The sequence below is a fragment of the Notolepis coatsorum genome (genome assembly GCF_963971535.1).
Source record: "Notolepis coatsorum genome assembly, chromosome: 14".
In the NCBI taxonomy this organism is placed as follows: Eukaryota; Metazoa; Chordata; class Actinopteri; order Aulopiformes; family Paralepididae; genus Notolepis; species Notolepis coatsorum.
In genome coordinates this window covers 28,306,932-28,328,341 of record NC_140178.1, presented here as the reverse complement: position 1 = coordinate 28,328,341, position 21,410 = coordinate 28,306,932, and the positions used below count along the sequence as shown (strand labels likewise).

The 21,410-nt window shown below is 43.7% G+C and overlaps 1 protein-coding gene across 4 annotated transcripts in view; it reads left to right on the top strand.

Annotated features, from left to right (window-relative positions):
- LOC311239952 (cytoskeleton-associated protein 5-like) overlaps nucleotides 1-21,410 on the top strand; it is a 71,271-nt gene that overhangs the window by 29,589 nt on the left and 20,272 nt on the right. For 3 of the 4 annotated variants that reach the window (XM_084328399.1, XM_084328400.1, XM_084328398.1), the window contains exons 14-29: nucleotides 7,290-7,403; nucleotides 7,526-7,636; nucleotides 7,842-7,934; nucleotides 8,434-8,619; nucleotides 9,765-9,859; nucleotides 9,959-10,016; nucleotides 10,594-10,713; nucleotides 11,185-11,327; nucleotides 12,381-12,555; nucleotides 12,658-12,771; nucleotides 12,942-13,070; nucleotides 13,685-13,879; nucleotides 14,092-14,209; nucleotides 14,311-14,402; nucleotides 20,725-20,862; nucleotides 21,140-21,256. In XM_084328399.1, the coding sequence (XP_084184525.1) occupies nucleotides 7,290-7,403; nucleotides 7,526-7,636; nucleotides 7,842-7,934; nucleotides 8,434-8,619; nucleotides 9,765-9,859; nucleotides 9,959-10,016; nucleotides 10,594-10,713; nucleotides 11,185-11,327; nucleotides 12,381-12,555; nucleotides 12,658-12,771; nucleotides 12,942-13,070; nucleotides 13,685-13,879; nucleotides 14,092-14,209; nucleotides 14,311-14,402; nucleotides 20,725-20,862; nucleotides 21,140-21,256 (1,998 nt within the window). The remainder of the gene's footprint in view (nucleotides 1-7,289; nucleotides 7,404-7,525; nucleotides 7,637-7,841; nucleotides 7,935-8,433; nucleotides 8,620-9,764; nucleotides 9,860-9,958; nucleotides 10,017-10,593; nucleotides 10,714-11,184; nucleotides 11,328-12,380; nucleotides 12,556-12,657; nucleotides 12,772-12,941; nucleotides 13,071-13,684; nucleotides 13,880-14,091; nucleotides 14,210-14,310; nucleotides 14,403-20,724; nucleotides 20,863-21,139; nucleotides 21,257-21,410) is intronic. The other variant, XM_084328401.1, reaches the window with a different exon arrangement.

Below are 21,410 nucleotides of genomic sequence, written 5' to 3'. Positions count from 1 at the left end.
TCCACAATTAGAATCTACCCAAATCAAAAGCCCTGGGTAGATAAATCCGTCCGTGAGGCTCTGAAAGTGCGCACATCAGCATACAACACGGGGCTGGTGACAGGCAACATGGAAGAACACAAGACGGCAAGATACAACGTCAGGAGAGCAGTAATGGAGGCAAAACGGCGTTACAGGGATAAAGTTGAACTTCAGTTTGAACAGGCTGACTCTAGAGGCATGTGGCAGGGCCTCAGAACAATGACAGATTACAAAGGCACCCCCCTCAAACTGAACAGTGACATCTCCTTAGCAAATTATCTCAATTCCTTCTATGCAAGGTTTGAGGCTGTGAATAACAACACCAGCCTACAAACCACAGCAATGGGGGGGGGGGGGGTCTGCTGATGGGAGACTCAGTGTTCAGGGTAACAGAGCATGAGGTGAGACGGATCTTTAAAAAAGTTAATATCAGGAAGGCAGCAGGACCGGACGGCATCCCCGGCCGCGTCCTAAAAGTCTGTGCCGACCAACTGGCCCCGGTATTCACTGACATCTTCAACCTGTCCTTGGAACAGGCTGTCATCCCCACCTGTCTGAAGAAGTCCACCATCATCCCTGTACCCAAAAAATCTACGCCCGCTTGCCTCAACGACTACCGCCCTGTAGCCCTCACCTCCATAGCCATGAAGTGCTTTGAGAAGCTAGTGAAGGGCTACATCTGTTCCTCCCTCCCCATCAACCTGGACCCCCTGCAATTTGCATATCGCCCCAACAGGTCCACTTTTATGGGCGCCCCAACAGACGCCATAGCCCATGTGCTGCACACAGCAGCATCACACCTGGACAAGAGGCAGGGGAACTATGTGAGAATGCTGTTCATCGACTACAGCTCAGCATTCAATACCATAGTCTCCTCCAAACTCATAGCCAAGCTCAGGGACCTGGGCTTGAACTATGACCTCTGCCAGTGGGTCCTGGACTTCCTGACGGGCAGACCCCAGGTGGTAAGAGCAGGCAACTGCACCTCCTCATCCATCACGCTCAACATAGGGGCCCCCCAGGGCTGTGTTCTGAGCCCCCTCCTCTACTCCCTGTACACGCATGACTGCGTGGCACAGCGGAACAACAACACAATCATCAAATTGGCTGATGACACAGTAGTGGTGGGCTTGATCTCTGCCAACGACGAGAGGGCCTACCTGGAAGAGGTAGAGAATCTGTCACAGTGGTGTCAGGAGAACTGCCTCTCCCTGAACGTCAGCAAAACAAAAGAGATGATTGTGGACTTCAGGAGGTCAGGGGTCAAGGACTACAGCCCCCTCAGCATCGACGGGGCACCGGTTGAGAGAGTGAACAGTTTAAAGTACCTCGGAGCCCACATATCCGAGGACTTGACATGGACCACACACATTGAGTGTTGTGAAGAAGGCACAACTACTTCCTCAGGCGCCTAAGGAAGTTCCAAGTCAGTCAGAAGATCCTTAGGAACTTCTACTCATGTACAATAGAGAGCATCCTGACTGGCAACATCACCTCCTGGTTTGGGAATAGCACTGCACAAGACCGAAGCAGACTACAAAGAGTGACACGTTCAGCCGAACGCACAATTGGAGGGGGGCTTCCCACCCTCCAGAACATTTACAACAAGCGGTGCAGGGGGAAGGCTAAGAGAATTATTAAGGACTCGAGCCACCCGAACAACTGCCTCTTTGAACTGCTGCGGTCAGGCAAGCGATACCGGAGTCTTAAGGCGAGCACAGAAAGACTCAGAAGAAGCTTCTATCCCCAGGCCATCAGGCTGCTAAACGAACAATAAACACTATGCAACAACCATCAAATGCACACAGCACACACACACGCACACACTCACTTAAACCACACAAACACACTTTATATTTATTGATAAAGGATTTGCACTACAACTCGTACACCCACTGTAAATTGTACCTAAATTGCACCTCATCCCATTTCTGCCTTGCACTATATAGTATTGTATTAGTACACTGCACAGTATTGTATATTATATGGTAACTCAGTAACGTCTATTCTGCATCGAACATTGTACATATGTCTATACTGAACACTGTGACCTCATTTTTTTTTTACTTCTAATTTACATGCTATACTATGTTATTTTATTTCATACTTATCTTGTCTTGCACAGTCTCTGGAGCGTAACAGTAAGAAGCATTTTGTATAAAAGTATTCTGTACTTCTGTATGACAACTATTAAAGAAACTTGAACTTTAAGTCCTTGACATTCAAATCGACCATTCGCATTGAATGTTTTGTTCATCCATGATCAAATTGTTCTCAAACAAGAAATCGCTTTTTTTGTTTTTAATAAAAATCTGACTAGTCGTTGTCTCACACGCTCATTTCTTCACGTGTGATGCTCTAGCTGGCAAGCAGGCCAAGAAGATGCTTAAAAAAACTGCATTTAAAAGTGAATTGTATCCTTCGAGTGACATCCTTGAAAATGAAATAGTGCTTGGAAATATAAAATTAAAAAAAATCTCTGAAGCGAATGGGGAACCAGTGCTGGGAAGCCAGCACTGGTTTTATGTGTTCACGCTTCTTTGTGCCGGTCAAGAGGCGTGCAGCAGGGTTCTGCACCAGCTGCAGGCATCGCAGGGAGAGCTGGTCTAGACCCACATACAGCCAGGCATTACAATAGTCCAGCCTAGATGATATGAAGGCATGGATAACCCTCTCCAGGTCATTGGGAGAGAGGTAGGGCTTTACGTTAGTCAAAAGCCTCAACTGAACAAAGGAGTCTGTCAAATTTAAATCTCAAAAGTGACACCAAGGCTTTTGATAAAAGAGCGTTTTTTGGCATCGAGGGGCCCTAAAACACCAGCAGACTTGTTTTTCTATACAGTCCAGATGCCAAAACACTAACCTCTGTCCTGATGAATTGAAAATGGGGGGCCCTGATGTAAACAAGACAAACGTCTTTCTCTGGTCTGCATCAGTGGTGTAGTGGTGTTTCTCAAGCGGCACGGTGGTGTAGTGGTTAACACTGTCTCCTCACAGCAAGAAGGTCCAGGGTTCGATTCCCGCTTGGGGACCAGGTTTCCATGATGCCAGGTACCCAGGTGGGATATCTCCCAGGCCTTTCTGTGTGGAGTTTGCATGTTCTCCCCGTGCTCGCAAGAGTTTCCCCCCCGATAAGAAACCCAATGGAAAAACATGCACAACAACAGATCGCTAACGCTGTGGCGTCCTTGACGAAGACTGACAGGAGCACTTGGATTGGTCCCCTGGCGCGGCTCACGTTGACTCCTGTCTGCTCCCGGCTGCCCTTGGGGGGGGGGGGGGGTGAAGGACGACGGGATGGGTTAATCGCAGAGACAAATCGCATCTGCGATCCTAAAGAGACAATGCATGCGTGTGTGTTCCGGTGTGTGCTAAAAAAAAAAAAACGAACCACTGTGTACCACTAAAACATTGAGTGTCGTTCCATGCCGAATAAAGACCTCTGCAACAGGTCCTGCATTATCATTATTATATTATCATCCCCTTAACACATTGAATGCCCATCACGAGAATTCTCGGATTTTTTTTTATTAGTGATCTGAATTCATATTTCATCAACCGAGTCTACAGTTGGTAATCCTGCCCTGCCAGGTGCTCTGATGTGAAAAAAGCGCCCCTATCATCTCCCAGATGGTAATGCACCATTTTGGATTGGACTCGATGAAAATCGATGAGAAAAAAAAACCTCCGGAATCCACATTTTACTTCTCGCACATACCGGAGCCGATCAGATTCATTCTGGACCCTCAGCACAGCGTGTAATGTGTTTTACAGTATACGCATGGGATCAATAAAAGGATAGATTTTTGGAATGGCGATCAGGAATTGGAATAATCCATTTGGATACCATCTGATCTCGTGTAAGGAATCTATTTTACCAGTCTTAGGATAATCTGACCCGTTTTCACGGAGATATAAGCTTTTCCCCTATAATGTGATATGGCTGTTTGACTGTAAGATCAATCGGGAACGGAGATAATCGGATTTTCAGCGCGCGGCACCAGTGTGCACACGTACACATACTATCGATCTAGCGTTTATTTGAAAACTTCATAAATAGGCCGAAAAATTACAACGTTCTAGAATATTACAGTACAGGGCGATTTTCATGGAATGTTATTTTTCCGTGAAAACGAGGGCTTTTCAAAATGCTATAAAACGGAAATGAACCGATAAAAAAACAATCCGCTTTGACAATGTTGACTGGAAATGAGTCATTGATAATGCGACGGGCAGATTAGACGCATAGCATTAATATCGCTTAATCTGTTCATTATGGCTAACATTGCAGTGGATGGTGGGCATTCAAGCACTAAATGTGCGTCCCCTGCTGGGCACTGAAAGTGTTAACAATTGTGTGTATTGAGCTGTACTGTATTGTACCCATTCTGCAATCTGTTAATAAAGTTTTCAATCAATGTCTTACTGTCATTAACTCAATGGACGCCACAGCGATATGCCTGATGTGTTGTTAAAGGCCGACGCTCTAAAATATAGGAATACGTGGCTGTTTGCAGGGCTATTACTATATTCTATATTATAGCTATGGATACAATACTATGGCCCATTTGACATTGACTATCAATTCTATGTGTTAAAGGTCCCCGGTCTTATAAATGGCCTTTTCCAGTGTTTAGCATTGTTTTCTAGCAATGGGTGGTTGTAGGGGTGGACGGTATAAACGGTATGAATTTGCTCTACGGTATGGATTTTAACTATACAGTGTAACCGGTAGTGCAGCTCTAAAATAGCAATGACGTCATGTAACCACAGCGCGACTATTTCACTCGCATTTGCCCCTAAAAATAGATAGAATTAGTCATAGATAATAGATATGTGCGAACTGGAAAAAGTTATTTAGGAGGCTTCGTGCAGTGGGCGTGCCAGTCCCTACAGCACGCATGTAAACACGGGTCTAGTGGGACGGGACACGGGAGCTGTCGGGAGGACGGCGGCGTCTCCCTGAGCTAACGTTAGCTTAGCTACCGTTACAAAATGACCCAGTCAACTATTCACTTTTAGTTTAATACATGATGAGGCATTGTCTAACCGAACGGTATCTAGTCGGCCAGCTACCGATAGCTCCTGACATCAACAAACGCTCCACAAAGTCTAGTAGAGACGTGTGTGCTACCTGTTATCTGTTAGTTCACCGTTCAAAACGAAATGTCCCATTGAACTAAATAATTCACTGAGGCGTTGTATTAACGTTATATATCCGGCTAGCAGTAGCTATAGATAGCTCCTGATATCAATGTCTTATAACACTGATTCGATGCGTATTCGAGCTGAGGGCTTGCTAACGTTATACCAATACAATAGGGTCCAGGTGCAGCGCCGGAGAATCCTGGCCGTAGCTCTGCTCGAGGCTACTCGAGTATAGGTCCAGGTGCAGCTCCGGAGAATCCTGGCCGTAGCTGGAGGCTACTAGAGTACACACAGACAGTGGAGCTTGTTGCGTGGTGGCGATGTCTCGCAGATAATTCAAGTACAAGTCTAATTATATATATTTTATATAAAATAAAATAAAAAAAATTATCAAAAACGATGATACCGTGATATATACCGTTACGTCTATGCTTCAAATTATACTGTGGTATAAATTTTAGACCATACCGTCCACCCCTAGGTGGTTGTATCAACTGTCTGTCTCAGATTCTCATTTTGGCGGATTGCTCTAGTTCAGATATCACGAGATCCTCCCCCACTGAACTAAGCCATTCTGATTTGACTGTTTTGCTGACGTGAATAAGGCACTGATCTGCTCAGCCCCTGGTTGTAGTCACCGCCCAGAATCAACAATTCGCTCAACAACGGAGCAGTGGGAATAATGCAGAAGCGGTTTCTCTGTCCCCGACTCTCTCCCTCTCTATCTCTCCAACCTGCATTTTACACACAATCGCAGCCTCTCACACAGCGCATACGCACGCTCACGTCCCTGACTCTCCCTCTCTCTCTCCAACCTGCATTTTACACACAATCGCCGGTCGAGCCGCTCGCACACGTTCACGGAGCGATCTCTCCTCTCTCTCTCGCTCCCTCTTGTATGTATCACGCTGTGTGGGTGACTGTCACTCAAAGCGCTTTGCGAGTATGGGCGGAGCCCAGCCCAAAACGGGGAGTACTTGATTAGAAATACAAAACAAAGATTTTTTTTGAAAACCTTACAGATGTGTTCAATATTATACTCTCAGGAATTGTGTAAAATTGCCAGAATAGCAAAACGGGGGACCTTTATTCATCCATACATTCCCATTTTATACCGTGATGAATACGACCATAGTTTTAGAGTAGTCCTGTCTAATCCCAGAAAACGCTATGCAGCAATACGTGCAACTAAAAACGTTGCCGTTTCTCGCCTGTACACGCTACTATTTCGAAATCACATCTATATCGGCACGTTTCATCATGAATGCATGAAAGGGTGGGGGGGTGGGGGTAGTTTTTTGATGCTTTGATCGTTACCAACGGCACACGTTGTAGAGTAACGTTACACACATATATTGTGATCTAAGTGAAATCATGGTTGGATCACAGCAGGATTGATACCATATAGGCCTTACCTTCACTAGGATGTACCACAAAAGAATATTCCAATTATCTGATCGCAAGTCCAGTGCTGCACTTTGGCATTCTCAGGATGATTCCCCATGTTAACCCAGATGTCCGTGTGCCTGTAATGAATGGAAATATCGAATAAAATAAATAACGATGAAAACCCGACTATACTCGGGTCTGGCGCTGATGAGTTAATATTGAGGACATGTAGGTCCATCCAAGTCTTAATGTCTGCAAGAGCAGCTAGCAGAGGCTCAAGAAAATCCTTGCACTTTACTTTTAAAGGAAGTTAGATTTGCATAACAGTGAAAAGAAACGATATGCTTATGTAAAATAGAACCTAAAGGGCCTATGATGGAGCCTTGGGGGACACCACGGGTAAGAGGGGCCACATTTGAGGAGAATTCACCCAGAGGGACAAACTCCTAATCAGTCAAGTACGACTGAAGATGCATAAGAGAGCAGCACCTCTGATGCCAACACACTGTTATAGGCGGGATAAAGGGTCTTATGATCCACAGTATCAATCTAATGTTACCATTATCGAAGCACACCCAGATTCCACAGATTCCACAGTTTAAAACAAGATCATTGTTCATCAGGCTGTGTGCAGCAGGCTGAAAATATGAACCACTAGGGCAGCGAAGGCTTGTGTTTCATTAGCTGTGTTTCAGTCCTCTTTAAGAATCCTTTTTCCTGTGATGGTCTAGGCTGAAGGAGGACCTAAGAAACCCAAGCCAGGAGTTGCCAAGAAAGGCAAGGCGGCAGCAGGGAAGACCAAGAAAGCGGCAGACGCCAAGGAGGCAGTGGAGACGGAACTCTCCGTGAGTGACGATGAGCTGAAGAGAAACGCCGGCTAAATCAAACCCTGATGACTTATTTTTTTTTAATGCAAGCGGTGGGTTTGAGATATGTTTCATACTGAGGTGTGCTGCTCTGATCTCAGGTGGAGGCGTGTGAAGAGAAAGCCGCTACTGTGCTTCCTGCCTCCTGCGTTCAGCAGCTGCACAGCGCCAACTGGAAGGACAGGCTGGCCAGCATGGAGGAGTTCCTCAAGGTCACCACCAGCACTTATTTTTGCAAACGGTGTCTGTCTTATGTTTTCGTAATGGATGCCTCCGACACATCGACTAGCAAAAAAAAAAAATCACATCCCTAGTCTTTATATTTTGCTCACGTTACCCTTCGCAGAGCGTCTCTTTGCTATTGCTTTGCCTCCCATGTGTATGAAAGTGTTTTTGTGATCCTCTTGTCTGGTCCAGGCTGTGGAGGCAATGGAGAGCAGTGAGATGCCCTGTCAGGCTCTGGTCCGCATGCTGGCCAAGAAACCAGGCTGGAAGGAGACTAACTTTCAGGTCCTTGCCCACAATACAGTATTTACCAATGGATGATAAGGCCGTGCAAAATAAATGGTTTGGTTCCGGTTGCCGACCGACCCTGCCGATTTTAGGTGCGACCCAAATTTATTTTATGAGTTTTCAAAAAATCTTTTTTTAAACTAAGTTTAGTTAAAGTCTTTTTAATACTACTACCTTTGTAGTACAGTGTCTTTGTATTTTAACCTTTAGTATTATGGATATTAAACATGCTGGCACTGGCAGAGTACATGCATCCATGTTGTCGTGAACATTTTTATTAAATAAAGAAATTCCCTATCCATAGTCGCCGTGGGATAAAATAAAATAAATTCCCTACCTACCCATGGCCTTAACTGACAACAACCAACAGGAACCAAACTAATTTATTTTGTTAGGCCTAACCCTTATCCATTGGATAAGGCTACCTGTATTCCATTAGACACGGAGCAATATGTTGTATTTGCTTAATGTTTTGTCCTATTCTTCATTGTTTCAGGTGATGCAGCTGAAGCTGCAGGTGGTGGCAGCAGTAGCCCAGAGGGGTCGTTTCTCCAAGATGTCTGCCTCTGTGGTGCTGGATGCTCTGGTTGACAAGGTGGGAGACGCCAAGTGTGGAGAGAAGGCCAAGGAAGCCCTGACTGCCATCGGGGAGGCCTGCTCTTTACCTTGGACTGCTGAGCAGGTAACTAGTAGAGATGGGCACGTTATTCTGTTCTAAATGATGTATTTATTCTACTATAGCTGATGGCTTTCATTTGTCAACGGCACTGATCCAGCCTACTTATTGATCGAGTTTATTTGTTCCATATTTATTCAACTAATAAAGGGAAAACTGTTCTGATTTATTTGTTTAGTAAAGGCAAGGATCTGAGAAGCCCTTCTGGCTATGAGTGCACTGCGCTCTTCTTTATTTTTAATTTGGGGTAGTTTGATTTAACACTTTGAGTGCCGTGCTGTTTTCGCGCCCCATCTATTCAATGCCACGCTTTAAAAGATACGAGTCCGTCACCTTGTTTGTAGAGCTATAACTATATTCTATATTCTAGCTATGGATACAATACTATGGTCATTTGACAGTGACTTTCTTCCGGTCAAGATGCAAAAAAGAGAATTTTACCATGCATACATTCAAGCGTTATACCGTGGTGAATATAAGTGTTTTTTAGATCGGTCTGGGGTAATTCCTGAAATGATGAGGAATGGCCTTATAAGTGTATACTATAACTGTTGCAGTTTGTTGCCTGGACCCGCTATTATTCTCAAATCTATATCATAGGTATTATGTTTAATCATGAATGCATGACGTTTTTTGATGCTTTGATCGCCACCAACGGCATACGTTGTGGACTAACGTTACACACACGCGCTCGGATCGAGGTGAAGACATGCTTGGATCAACTCAAGATTGATATCATATAGCACTTACCTTGACTAGGATGTACCTCAAAAAGAATATTCCAATTATCTGATTGCGATTCCCAAGTATTGATGTCCATCGTGTCGCCAACATAATCCACCACACATCATGTATCGGGAACATTTGATTCTTCTCACTCCGACCGTTATAACCGCTCAGCTTGAGCAACAACAAAAACGACCCGGAAACATTAGATCGACGCACAGGCCAAGATACAAGGTGTCAAAGGGTGGTCGATACCGACGTCTAGCTCGATGCGGCCGGTATTGCACTTTGGCAACCTCAGACTCATTCCCTATGGTAACAACGGTCTCCCTGGATGGATAATGAATAAAAATAACGACTCAGAAACTACTTAAGTTGTTTTTGGCACTGAATGTGTTAACGGATTCTACAACAAATCTACTCAGGTGGTGTCTCTGGCCTTTGCCCAGAAGAATCCCAAGAACCAAGCTGAAACGCTGAGCTGGCTTGGTAATGCTGTGAAGGAGTTTGGTTTTGCAGGGTAAGCTGGTGACATTGGGATGGGGTTCAGATTTGGGTCGATTAACAATGTTGTTTGTTTGCAGTTGTATTTAATCTAGCGCCTCCCTTCTCCTTCCAGAATAAACGTGAAGGCTTTTCTCGACCATATCAAGACTGCTTTGCGAGCCAACAATCCTGTGAGTGTTTCAGCCTTAGTTAATTCTTATTCAGCACAGCGCGTGTCTGAGCTTTCCTGGCTCAAAGCTATGCTGTAGGTAGGAAGGCGTACCTATTTGGAGTCGCAGGGCTTTATCTAATTTTATTGTTACAAACGACATATCACATACGGTAGTTTTTCCTGCGGCAGAAATGTTAGGTGGCATCTTGGTGCGTTTGTCAGAGTTCGCACAAGGTTCTTAAAGTGCTTGATTTCTTTTTACCAAAAAAGCCAAGGCCTGGAATTCCTTAATACAGCCTATTTTTTAACGAGGTGCTTAAAAAGTCCGTGAAATTCAAATCAACCATTCGCATTGAGTTTGTTCATCCATGATAAGAAATGTCTGAATCAAGAGATTACATTTTAATTTTTTTAAAGTAACTTAATTGTCGGAATGGTTTTAAGCCATACATATTGGATCCGATCTTTCTTCTATAAAAACGGCATTTAAAAGTGAATTGTATCCTTTTAAATGCCCTTTTAAAATGAAAGATGTTGCTTGGAAAAGTACTTGCGTTTCATTTAGCAATGTCTGGGAACCCTGTTTTGTGTTGCAGGCTGTGCGAGCAGCAACCATCTCCCTGATGGGTGTCATGTATCTGTATATGGGCGCTCCTCTGCGGATGTTCTTTGAGGATGAGAAGGCTATCTCCGCGATAGACGCAGAGTTCCAGAAGGTAACTGTACACAACAAATGCTACCTTTTTATAAGTCCTGTGTGACGTTACTTGGAGGTCCAAACAATGTTTGTTTAAGCTCCCGTCTGTACAAGCTCACCGAAATTTACATTGTGTGCACTGTGGGGTAAATTTCAGTGAGCCTCACCCATTTACTTTGCATTGCTTTGTGGCTAACTAACTAGCCGGAGCTAGTATTGGGGAACAGCTTTGATTGTACTGAAGGTTCAGTATTGGTAGGTAAGACATTTTAATGGGGCTAGGGTTCCAAAAATCGGAACCTTCTATAGTCGGTGCCTCAGCACCAGGCTTTACATCCATGTGACGACACAAATTCAAGCATTCTTAACAAATATTGACTGAACTGTCCCAGAGCACAGGAATAACGACCATTTTGAAATTGTTCCGTGCCGTCGGGCCTCCTTGAAGTATGACCGTATATGTTCACTGACTGAATGTGCTGTGTTTTAGATGCAGGGCCAGAAGCCTCCTGCTCCTACCAGGGGCTCCACTAAGGGGCCTGGGGGCCAGGAGGATGACGACGAGGCTGAGGAGCAGGAGGAAGAGGGGGGACCAGCAGCGGTTATGGACCTGCTTCCCCGCACAGACATCAGGTCAGTGTCTCCAGCTCTACTCTGACTGAGCGTTAGTGATCTTTCTTCTTTATTTATCATTTTATAAAAGGTGTAAAGGTGCAGAATTAAGTATTGCTTTCTCCCAAAAAAATATTATGGATTTTATGATTTATTTATCTTTGGGTGTCAAATGAGTTGTATGCATGTATCCCCTACCCTACTTCCCATTTCCACATGTGGAATGCACCTCATTGGATAAATATGCTGCTAGTTGTTGACTGGTCCCTATTTCGCTGCTCCGTTTTCAAAAAGAAAATGGCGGCTTGCTTGCTCATCAACTTCATTTTCAACCAAAAATGTTAATGTTTCTGACGACTATAGTATAAACTAATGGTAGTAGACGGATTGATCTGCACTTAATTTGATACGCAGCTTCAAAATAGTGTACAATAATTGTAATTATCTAGGCATCCCGCATGATTTTTTCCTGTAGCCTCTGTTTGCGAAGACGCTCTCTGATTGGCTAGCCCGCGTACAGCGAAGACCCTCTGATTGGTTTAGCTCCGAAGGGCTCTGGGATATAAATGTCCGCTTTGTACATATATTCTCTGCTTTGAAGTGGTTATACTTTGGCCCTCTTTCGAAGTGGGTTAGGGTTAGCCCAACCCTAACTATAACTCTAAGCATAACTTATTCTGTTTTGCAATAATTTTTTTATTTTTTTGGACCCCAGGAAGACTAGCTGGTTGCCATGGCACCAGCTAATGGGGATCTGTAATAAAATCATAATCATAACCCACTTCGAAAGAGGGCCAAAGCATAACCACTTCGAAGCAGAGAATATATATGTACAAGGCGGAAGAGACCCTTCGGAGCTAAACCATCGGAGAGGGTATTTTCTTCTTCGCTGTACGCGGGCTAGCCAATCGGAGAGCGTCTTCGCAAACAAGAGGCTATGGACAAAAATCACACAGGCACACCATTGTTTGTGGCTGGTGCTCTAGTGCAGAATCTAGTGGCTGAATTATATATAGCACATTTTAGACGGTTATATGGTTTTCAGCTGACCTTTGTCCATATTTCTTCTTGCAGTGATAAAATCACAGGGGAGTTGCTGGCTAAGATTGGGGATAAAAATTGGAAGATCCGGAAGGAAGGACTAGATGAGGTGGCTGCCGTCATCTCGGAGGCTAAGCTCATCAAGCCCTCTGTGGGAGATCTTCCCGTCGCTCTCAAGGCACGCCTTGGCGACTCCAACAAGATCCTGGTGGGTAGGAAGTCCATTGCTGCCACAAACGTTGGCCATGATGCTTGATGTGGCACTAGTGTGCGTGTGTGTGTGTGATACCATCCTGTTGGTGTGTTTCAGGTCCAGCAGACCCTGTCTATCCTTCAGCAGATGGCCACGGCCATGGGCCCTGCCCTCAAACAGCATGTCAAAGCGCTTGGCGTGCCAGTTATCACTGCTCTGGGAGACAGTAAGGTACAGAGTTGGAAAATGGGTGCAGTTTGAATACTAAGGCCTGTCGACCAAAGAGAGCTCATTGGCGAACAGTGTTTACACTATGTGAAAATTCATCAACTAATATTCTGACCACCCCTGCTGCTCACTGCCGTGTCCCCCTCATGGTTGTTTGTGTGCGTTTACCTTAGAACACTGTTCGTGCCACAGCGCTGGCCACCCTGACCATCTGGGTGGAGCAGACTGGTATGAAGGAGTGGCTGGAGGGAGAGGACCTCGCCGAGGAGCTCAAGAGGGAGAACCCTTTCCTCAGACAAGAGGTGGGACCACCACCACCACCACTAGTTCTTCTTGACCAATATGGAATTTATTGATTGATTGATCCTGGTGTCGTCATGGCGAGATGATGCCCTATGGTGGTCTGGGTTACAGACAAACGGATGTTCTTTAGTATGGAAATGGTACATTTCTCTGACCTGAAATAAAGAGAATTCTCATAAATAGAATATTAACATGTATTCCCATCTCATTTTAATTACATAATTAGTCTGTCTGGAAGTTTGATGTGTTTAGAGGGAAACTATCGGAAGTAAGACTTTCCTCTGACTGCTCCTCCTATCCAACAACTCTTCCATCCACTTAAAGGATTACAGTTTGACATAGTTTGATTTATAGCATATGGTTTCAACAACTGGCCAAAATTGATAGCAGCTTATTTGACCAATGTTATGCTCCAAGTCGGCCTATAGCAGGAACTGGTTAAATGTGCAATCTTTTGCAAATATTGTTTATGTATAACTTCTTGACATCCATTAGGGGCAGGGGTGGTGTGTGCTAGGTCACTTAATTAATGGCAATGGTAGGCATAATAAGGCACCAGCTGTTGCACCATGTCAACGGGCTCATCTGTGCTCTCGATGGCTCCTCCCCCTAGGTGCTGGGCTGGCTGGCGGAGTGCCTGACCTCCATGCGATCTGTGCCCTCTGACCTGATGCTGTGTGTGGCCCCTCTGTATGTCTGCCTGGAAGACCGCAATGGAGACGTGAGGAAGAAGGCCCAGGATGCCCTGCCTGTTTTCATGACGCACTTGGGGTTTGATAAGATGAATAAGGCTGCAGGGAAACTCAAGGTAGGCCACGTGGACTGGATTAAGTGACTGCGCTTGTGCCATGAGGTCAATTGGTCCGTCTTAAACCCTGCCCTCTTTTTGTGATCCTCCAATCGCCCTTTTTAAGCCCTTGTTCTTCAGTGGGAATTTGTATGCCTGGTTCTCTGCAACGTATTCCAGCTTGTTTAGGAAATGTGACTATGCTTTTGTTTACTTATGTTTCTCCACTGTAGCCTTCTTCTAAGGACCAGGTGGTGGCCTTGCTTGACAAGGCACGGTCGCTCATGCCAGCCAAACCAGCTGCTCCTGCTAAACCAGCTGCACGTGGTCCCCCTGCCAAGGTGACCACAGGTACGGTCCTCCTGTCTTCATCCAAACGAGGGGAACGTGTCCCTGTTGATTTTCAAGCATGGGTGAGCGTTGTGATTAAGTGTTGACTCTGTCCTCTGCAGCGCCATGTGAGCCCCCCCCGGCTTCAGACTCGTCGGAGGGCAAACACGATGCCAAAAACACCAAGACGGGAGGAGGAGCACCCAAAGGAAAAGTGAGTTATAGACAATTATTGCTTATAGGGATCAGTCAGAATATTTTAATTGTTAGAGTCCCTGGTCTGACTTTGTGGCTGCTTTTTTAATGTACCAGGGGAGGGGTGAGTGAGTTGCAGTCATGGATGTATATCACTTAGGGATGCTCGATATTGGCTTTTTTTACCTATACCGATATTGTCCAACTCTTAATTTCCGATACCGATATCAACCGATACCGATATATGCAGAGTTTCCCCCCCAAAAAACGGAATAATTTCAGGTAATTAACATTACATATCTCTTGTTGTGGAATTAACACAACATTATGCATACTTTTGATTTTATAAATAAAATCACAATTTGTTCTTACTTGCTTGCCTGGGTAAATAAAGGTTATAGAAATATTAAAAAAAAATAAAAAGAAAAATCCGATATCACATCCGATATCACATTTAATGCCTATCTGCCGATAATATCGGACATCCCTAATAGCACTAGATTTAGATGACTCACCCGCGCTGCTGGCCAACGGAGACCGACACACGGCCATCTTGCGTGGGTGTAGCATGCCCACTCGTAACATGCATGTCTATGGTGCATGTACTATTGAAATAACCATAACTTGCTAAATGTTCAACCGTTTTGTTTGTTAAAAACGTCAGATGGACTATGATATAATAATACTCTTAATAACCTTAACACATTGACCGCCGGGGGTTGTGCCCATCTCATACCCCTCTCTGCCACCATTAAAAGCCTATGGAGATGTTTACCTTCTTTGCAGGGCTATAACTTTTTTAATTGTATTGCTATATTGACATTACTATGGCCCATTCAACATCGCCCATTCAACATCGATTATCTATCGTTCAGGATGTGGGAACGTTATACTTTTTCTTTCATACATTGTTGTGTTAATACCTTCGAGAATATAAGCGTTTTTAATCTTTTCTGCTGTAATTCCAAAAACGCTAGTTATAGGCCCATCGCATGATAGATTATCGATTGTCGTTTCTCTCCCATACACGCTATATTAAAAAATTCAAATGTATATGATCGGTATACATTATGCTTCATGCGTGGAGGGGGGTCGTTTATAATTCCTTGATCATCAGTAACGGCTTTATGTAGTATGGGTGATGTATTGATCAGATGGTTTGCAGTGAAATGAATAAACAATCGGTCTGAAAATAACGTTATATTCCCCTTACCGCGGGCCGATGAGACTGGTGGTGAAATATCCCAATTATTCGACGCCGATCGCCTAGGTCCATTTCCGGTTTGTATGGCGCAATAAACTCCAAAATCATGTCGATTATTAAGTTTAGAAAGCGATCCATATGTACTATAGTGTCTTGTCAGGAGTAGGGTTGGGAATCGTTTGGATTTGAACGATTCCGATTCTCCATATCGATTCCTGTTCTAAACGATTCTCTATTCCGATTCTTTGAGGTGCAGGTCAAAACGGGTCACAGCTTATTTCGAGTTTTCATAAATTTTCTATTGACTTGATGCAAAAAAAAAAAAAAATATTAAGAATCGAAATGCAAATATGTCACTTCCGGTTCCGGAAGCGGTTCCATTAGAACCATTTTTCGGTGCCCAACCCTAGTCGGGAGTCCCGTAGTGAGACTGCCGGAGGAATTTCTTTGATGCACCGATGGCACTTCCGGTTTTTGTGAGGAACTCTCCCAACCATCCACCAGGGCGGCGGTATTGAGCCGTTGCAGTCACATCTAGGGTCCCACTGGAGTCCGGAAGTTGGCTGGATGAATTATGAATGCCATGGCAAAAAAATGAAATATTAATCTCAAAACGCTGTACAGCGATCTTGGCAGACAACGCATGGTGGGCAATAACGCTGGAAAGCGTTTCTGGCACCAAATGTGTTAAGCCCGGAGCCCTATTCTCTGAAAATCCGCCTAAAATACATGTAAATGGTAGATTGCTCCACTTCTGCAAGGTCATGTTCTTGGTATCTATGGACCTCAGTGAAATGTATTGTGTCTATTACTAGGCTTGCTTAAATTGTGATGAAACAAAGGAGAATATGATTTTTCTTTGCATCTTTGACAGTGACCAGACATGAAGAACTGCCACTGAGCTCGTTCAGCATCTTCTTGAGATCAAACGGAAGGTTTTGTAGATGCAGTACTGACTTCTGCCATCATTCTGGAGCCATGCAATTTGAAATATTATTATAGCATATGAGGCCTATAAATTACCTTATTATATAGCCAAAGTGCACATCTATGGATCAGACCAAATCTACTCTTTTCCAATGGCCGAGTTCAATTTGGATTTAGTATCACCAGGCGTACATGAAGAACAGAATGAAATCTACTGTAAATACAGTCTGCTTTTTATTTTTGCGACAGGTCTGACCGCACGGGTGAAAGAGGTTAATAACGTTTGTAAAAAACCAAACCGACAGTATTTTTGTTTGTGCAGATCATCACATTAACACATTGGGTGCCACGCCCCTTCCGGGAAGTGTATAGGCTCATGTCACCCATTAAACCAGTGTAATCGGTCACCTTGTTTGTAGAGCTAATTCTATATTATAGCCATGCATTCAATACTATAGTCATTTGACACTGGGTTTCTTCCGGTCAAGATTAAAAAAAAAAAAAAATTTCCATCCATACGTTCCCGTTTTATACCGTGGTGAATAAGAGTTATTTCAGAATGATCCGGGCCAATTCCTGAGAGGCTGGTTATAAGTCGCAACGTGTATTATAGTAAATGCATTGGCGCTTTGTCCCTACACACGCTACTTAAAAGAAATCAAATGCATATGATCATATGTTCCATCATGAATGTAGGGGGGGGGCGGGGGTTTCGAAGCTTTGATCGTCACCAACGGAATACGTTAAGAGTAGCGTTACAGACGTATGCTCGGATCGCAATGAAAACATTATTGGATCAACGCAAGATTGATACCATATAGCCCTTACCTTGACTAGGATGTACCCCGAAAAGAATATTCCAATTATCTGATCGCCATTCCAAGTATTGATGTCTTATCGTTCCGCCAACATAATGCAACTCTCCACTTGCACAACCTGAAAGTAGGCACTTCCGGCTGACTTCCGGTTGATGGTACTTCCTGTCCCATCCAAATACATTGGTTTTAGCTACTTTTCTCCCCTTATTTAAACAACTTTGTCGTCACAGAGAGGCAATGAAACGTTTGTATTATTACAAGCAAACGTTTGTCAGCAGGGTTTTTGGGCTGTATTTCATGTAAAAACGTTTACTGTTAATTTCCTTGCTCAGCCAGCATTAGCCTTCATTAGCTAAACATGACCTGTCTATATAACGTTGAGGAACAAATTATAAGTGTGTGGGTGTGTTTTGGTGAACATTGGACTGCAAACAGAAAATGCATCACAGTTAGCATTCCATTCTAAACGTAACGTTAGTTGTTCAAAACATTACCCGTCTATATAATTTGTTCCTCAACGTTATAGACGGGTCATGTTTTGTAAACTAACGTTATGTTTAGAATGGAATGAATACATGGGTCGGGAAAGATAGTTAGCTCAAAGCTAATCCGGAAGGGCAGCTAACAGTAGCTACTGTCTAACTGTGATGCATTTTCTGTTTGCAGTCCAATGTTCACCAAAACACACACCCACACACTTATAATTTGTTCCTCAACGTTATATAGACGGGTCATGTTTTGTAAACTAACGTTATGTTTAGAATGGAATGAATACATGGGTCGGGAAAGATAGTTAGCTCAAAGCTAATCCGGCCTGTTTAACCACTAGCTTCTGTTAGCTAATGAAGGCTAATGCTGGCTGAGCAAGGAAACTAACTGTAAACGTTTTTACATGAAATACAGCCCAAAAACCCTGCTGACAAACGTTTGCTTATTAAATACATTAATACAAATGTTTCATTGCCTCTCTGTGACGACAAAGTTGTTTAAATAAGGGGAGAAAAGTAGCTAAAACCAATGTATTTGGATGGGACAGGAAGTACCATTGGCAACCGGAAGTGCCTACTTTCAGGTTGCAAGTGGAGAACACAGAATCCACCACGGGAGTAATTGTTTCTTCTCAATCCGAGCATTAGAACCGCTACACTTGTCTGACCTATATCATCGACGCACAGCCAAAGACTCAACGGATGTGCAATACCGGCCACATACCACCAGGCGGCAGCATTAGACTTGGCTCTTCCATCCATAAAAAAAAAGAAAATAAACATTTAAAAAAAATTAATCGTCCATTTGCATGTATCTGAATCTAGGGACATATATGAATCGGTGTCAAATAGTGTCTGTTACTAGGCTTGAGTAAATTGTAATGAACCAAAGGAGAATATCAATTCTATTTAAAAAAATTTTATCATTGACTGTGAATAACACCATGCTAAAATTGACCAGACCTGAAAAATCTAAGCAAATGAATAAAGGGAAGATGATAAAACGGAAGGTTTTGTAGATACAGTACTGAATTCTGCCATCTTCTTTATAATGTAAATTTCTCCACTATTTTTCATCGTATTGCAACACCGTTTTTTGCCAGATGTTCACAGAAAGGTAGAGAAACTAACTGCGTTCTGTTTGATGGCAATAACGTTCAGGTTTGTGGGAGATGATCCCAAAAAAAGTAAATCCAGAAGTCCGATTGACTGGTGTGAGCTGGGTAGGGTAGTTTTTCAAAATTCGAAAGCCCTGAGTCTCTTCCTTCAAAAGACTACACTCTCTTTTGGATGTGCCACTTCCTCCTGTCAATATGCGCCGGTTTCCGACTCAATACCCTGAGATTTCTATAATCTTATATTTCACTAACAGTTAAAATAATTGGTAAACAAACGTAATGCTGAAAATATACACTTTTACTGTATATCTCGGGCTTAAGAGGTGAACCCTGTGAGGCCCAAATTAAAAAGACATTAGCAACTTCAGAGGCCAGAGGGTGGGACATATAAACACATTTACTGTCAAATAGCATTGTGAGGCTGAACAACAGGACCAATTGACTATACATGTGCTTAACATTTTTTAAATAAACATTATTTTTTTTAAATGGCAAGTGATTTTGTCATTTTGCAACCGTGGGTCTCACAGGGTACTTTTAACCCTGAGGCCCAAATAAAAAAAGACATAAGCAACTTCAGAGGCCAGAGGGTGAGACCTAAACATGAAGGGTGCCGTGACTGAAAAAAAAAGGTTGAGAAAAGCTGGTATATGGTGTGGCTCTTTGTGGTACCACAGCAATGTTTGTGGCTCTTAGTCTCCGACTGGTTGGCCACCCCTGGAATAGGGTATTAAAATCGGGGGGGGAAACTATCCAGAAATGTGTTAACTAGGGATGTCCAATATTATCGGCCGACCAATATTATCGGCCGATATCGGCAGTAAAATGTGATATCGGAAAATATCGGTATCGGTTAAAAAAAAAAAAAAAAAAACAATAACAATATTTGTTATATATATATATCCAGTGAAATTATTAGTTACCTGAAATTATTCAGTTTTTTGGGGGGGGGGAAACCCTGCATGTATTGGTTGATATCGGTTGATATCGGTATCGGAAATTAAGAGTTGGACAATATCGGAATATCGGTATCGGTAAAAAAGCCAATATCGAGCATCCCTAGTGTTAACACGTGGATGGCACTCAGCCGTCGGCCGTCAGAAACGTGTAAATCCGTGATTGGCACTGGTAGTGTTAAAGCGGTAGTCTACTCAAGCAAGATGGCCGCCTGTGAACTACGCAGGAGACTCCACCTTGAGCCATCTAGTGTATATATCTATGGTTGCAGGTGCACAGGCACCCCGTCCCGACTCATCTGGGGACATGCCATCTAACTGCCCCCTACCCACCAGCACAACATGTAACAATATGCTCCTCTAAAATCCACCAACACCAGATTATAGCTCATATTCAGAAGCCGTAGAACGGGCACTATTTTTCTTCTCTAGGAACACATATTTTTTTATTAACGGCGATTGCCTCAGAAGTAGTTCAGGCAGACTCTAGGCAATTGCAATAATAATTATACTGACCAAAGCAAACGACAACAGTGGAGTTCTGACTATGGGCTACAATTTAGTATTTGCTGGACTCTAGAGCTCTTACTTTGATCTTTAACATTAATAAAATGTTAAAGCTTGTACTGCTCCTAAAAGCATTATTTTTTTTATTGTCAAACGTATGTACAGTTGCCGTCCATTTCTAAATATACCATGATATACAACATTTTAGGCCATATCGCCCAACCGTAGTGCAGCGTGTCATGGATCCTCTTGGTTGAAATGTGACTTGTTAACTTACGTGGCTAAAAACTAAAGGCTGAGTTGTGATGTTGTCATGTGGCCAGCGGAGGTCTCAAGAGCTCAACAGCAGCGCCAACAGCAGCCACAACAACAGTGATTCTTCAAACCACTCTTCCACTATGGAGAAGAAAGACTGCTCTAGGAAAGCCACAGCCAAAGGAGAGGCGAACGCACGCAGACGGGTACCTGATGGCAGTGCACTTAAATTTTCTTTCACTTTGGTTAACCAGTTTGTTTGTGTTGTCACGTGGTAGAGGTGAGGCTTGTGGTGTCTTCTCGCACTCTGGGTGTGGTTTCTACCTTCTCATCTCTCCACGCACGGCGAAGGATGAGTCTCTATACTGTTCACGATGACTATATCGAACTCTGACTCAACCGACTGAAGATTATTATTATTATTTTTTGCTTGGCTTTGGTTTTCATCCCTTTCTCCCTCTGGTCATTCCTTCCGTTCACCAGACTGTCGCTGCAGGGAAGAAGGCCCCGGGGAAGGAAGAGGAGGACAAGACGGGGCCCCTCTTCATCCTGGTGCCCAACAGGAAAGAGATGCGCATCAAAGACGAGAAGAGCTTGAAGGTGTGTAGCCATACGTTGCACTGAGACGTAATCCAGGCGTTGATTTCACTTCCTTGCAGCCGTGTACAGGATTTTAAGACTTTAATGATTATACTTTAACTCCAAACCAAACGCAAGACACGGCAACACAATTCTGTGTTTAACAAGTACCCTC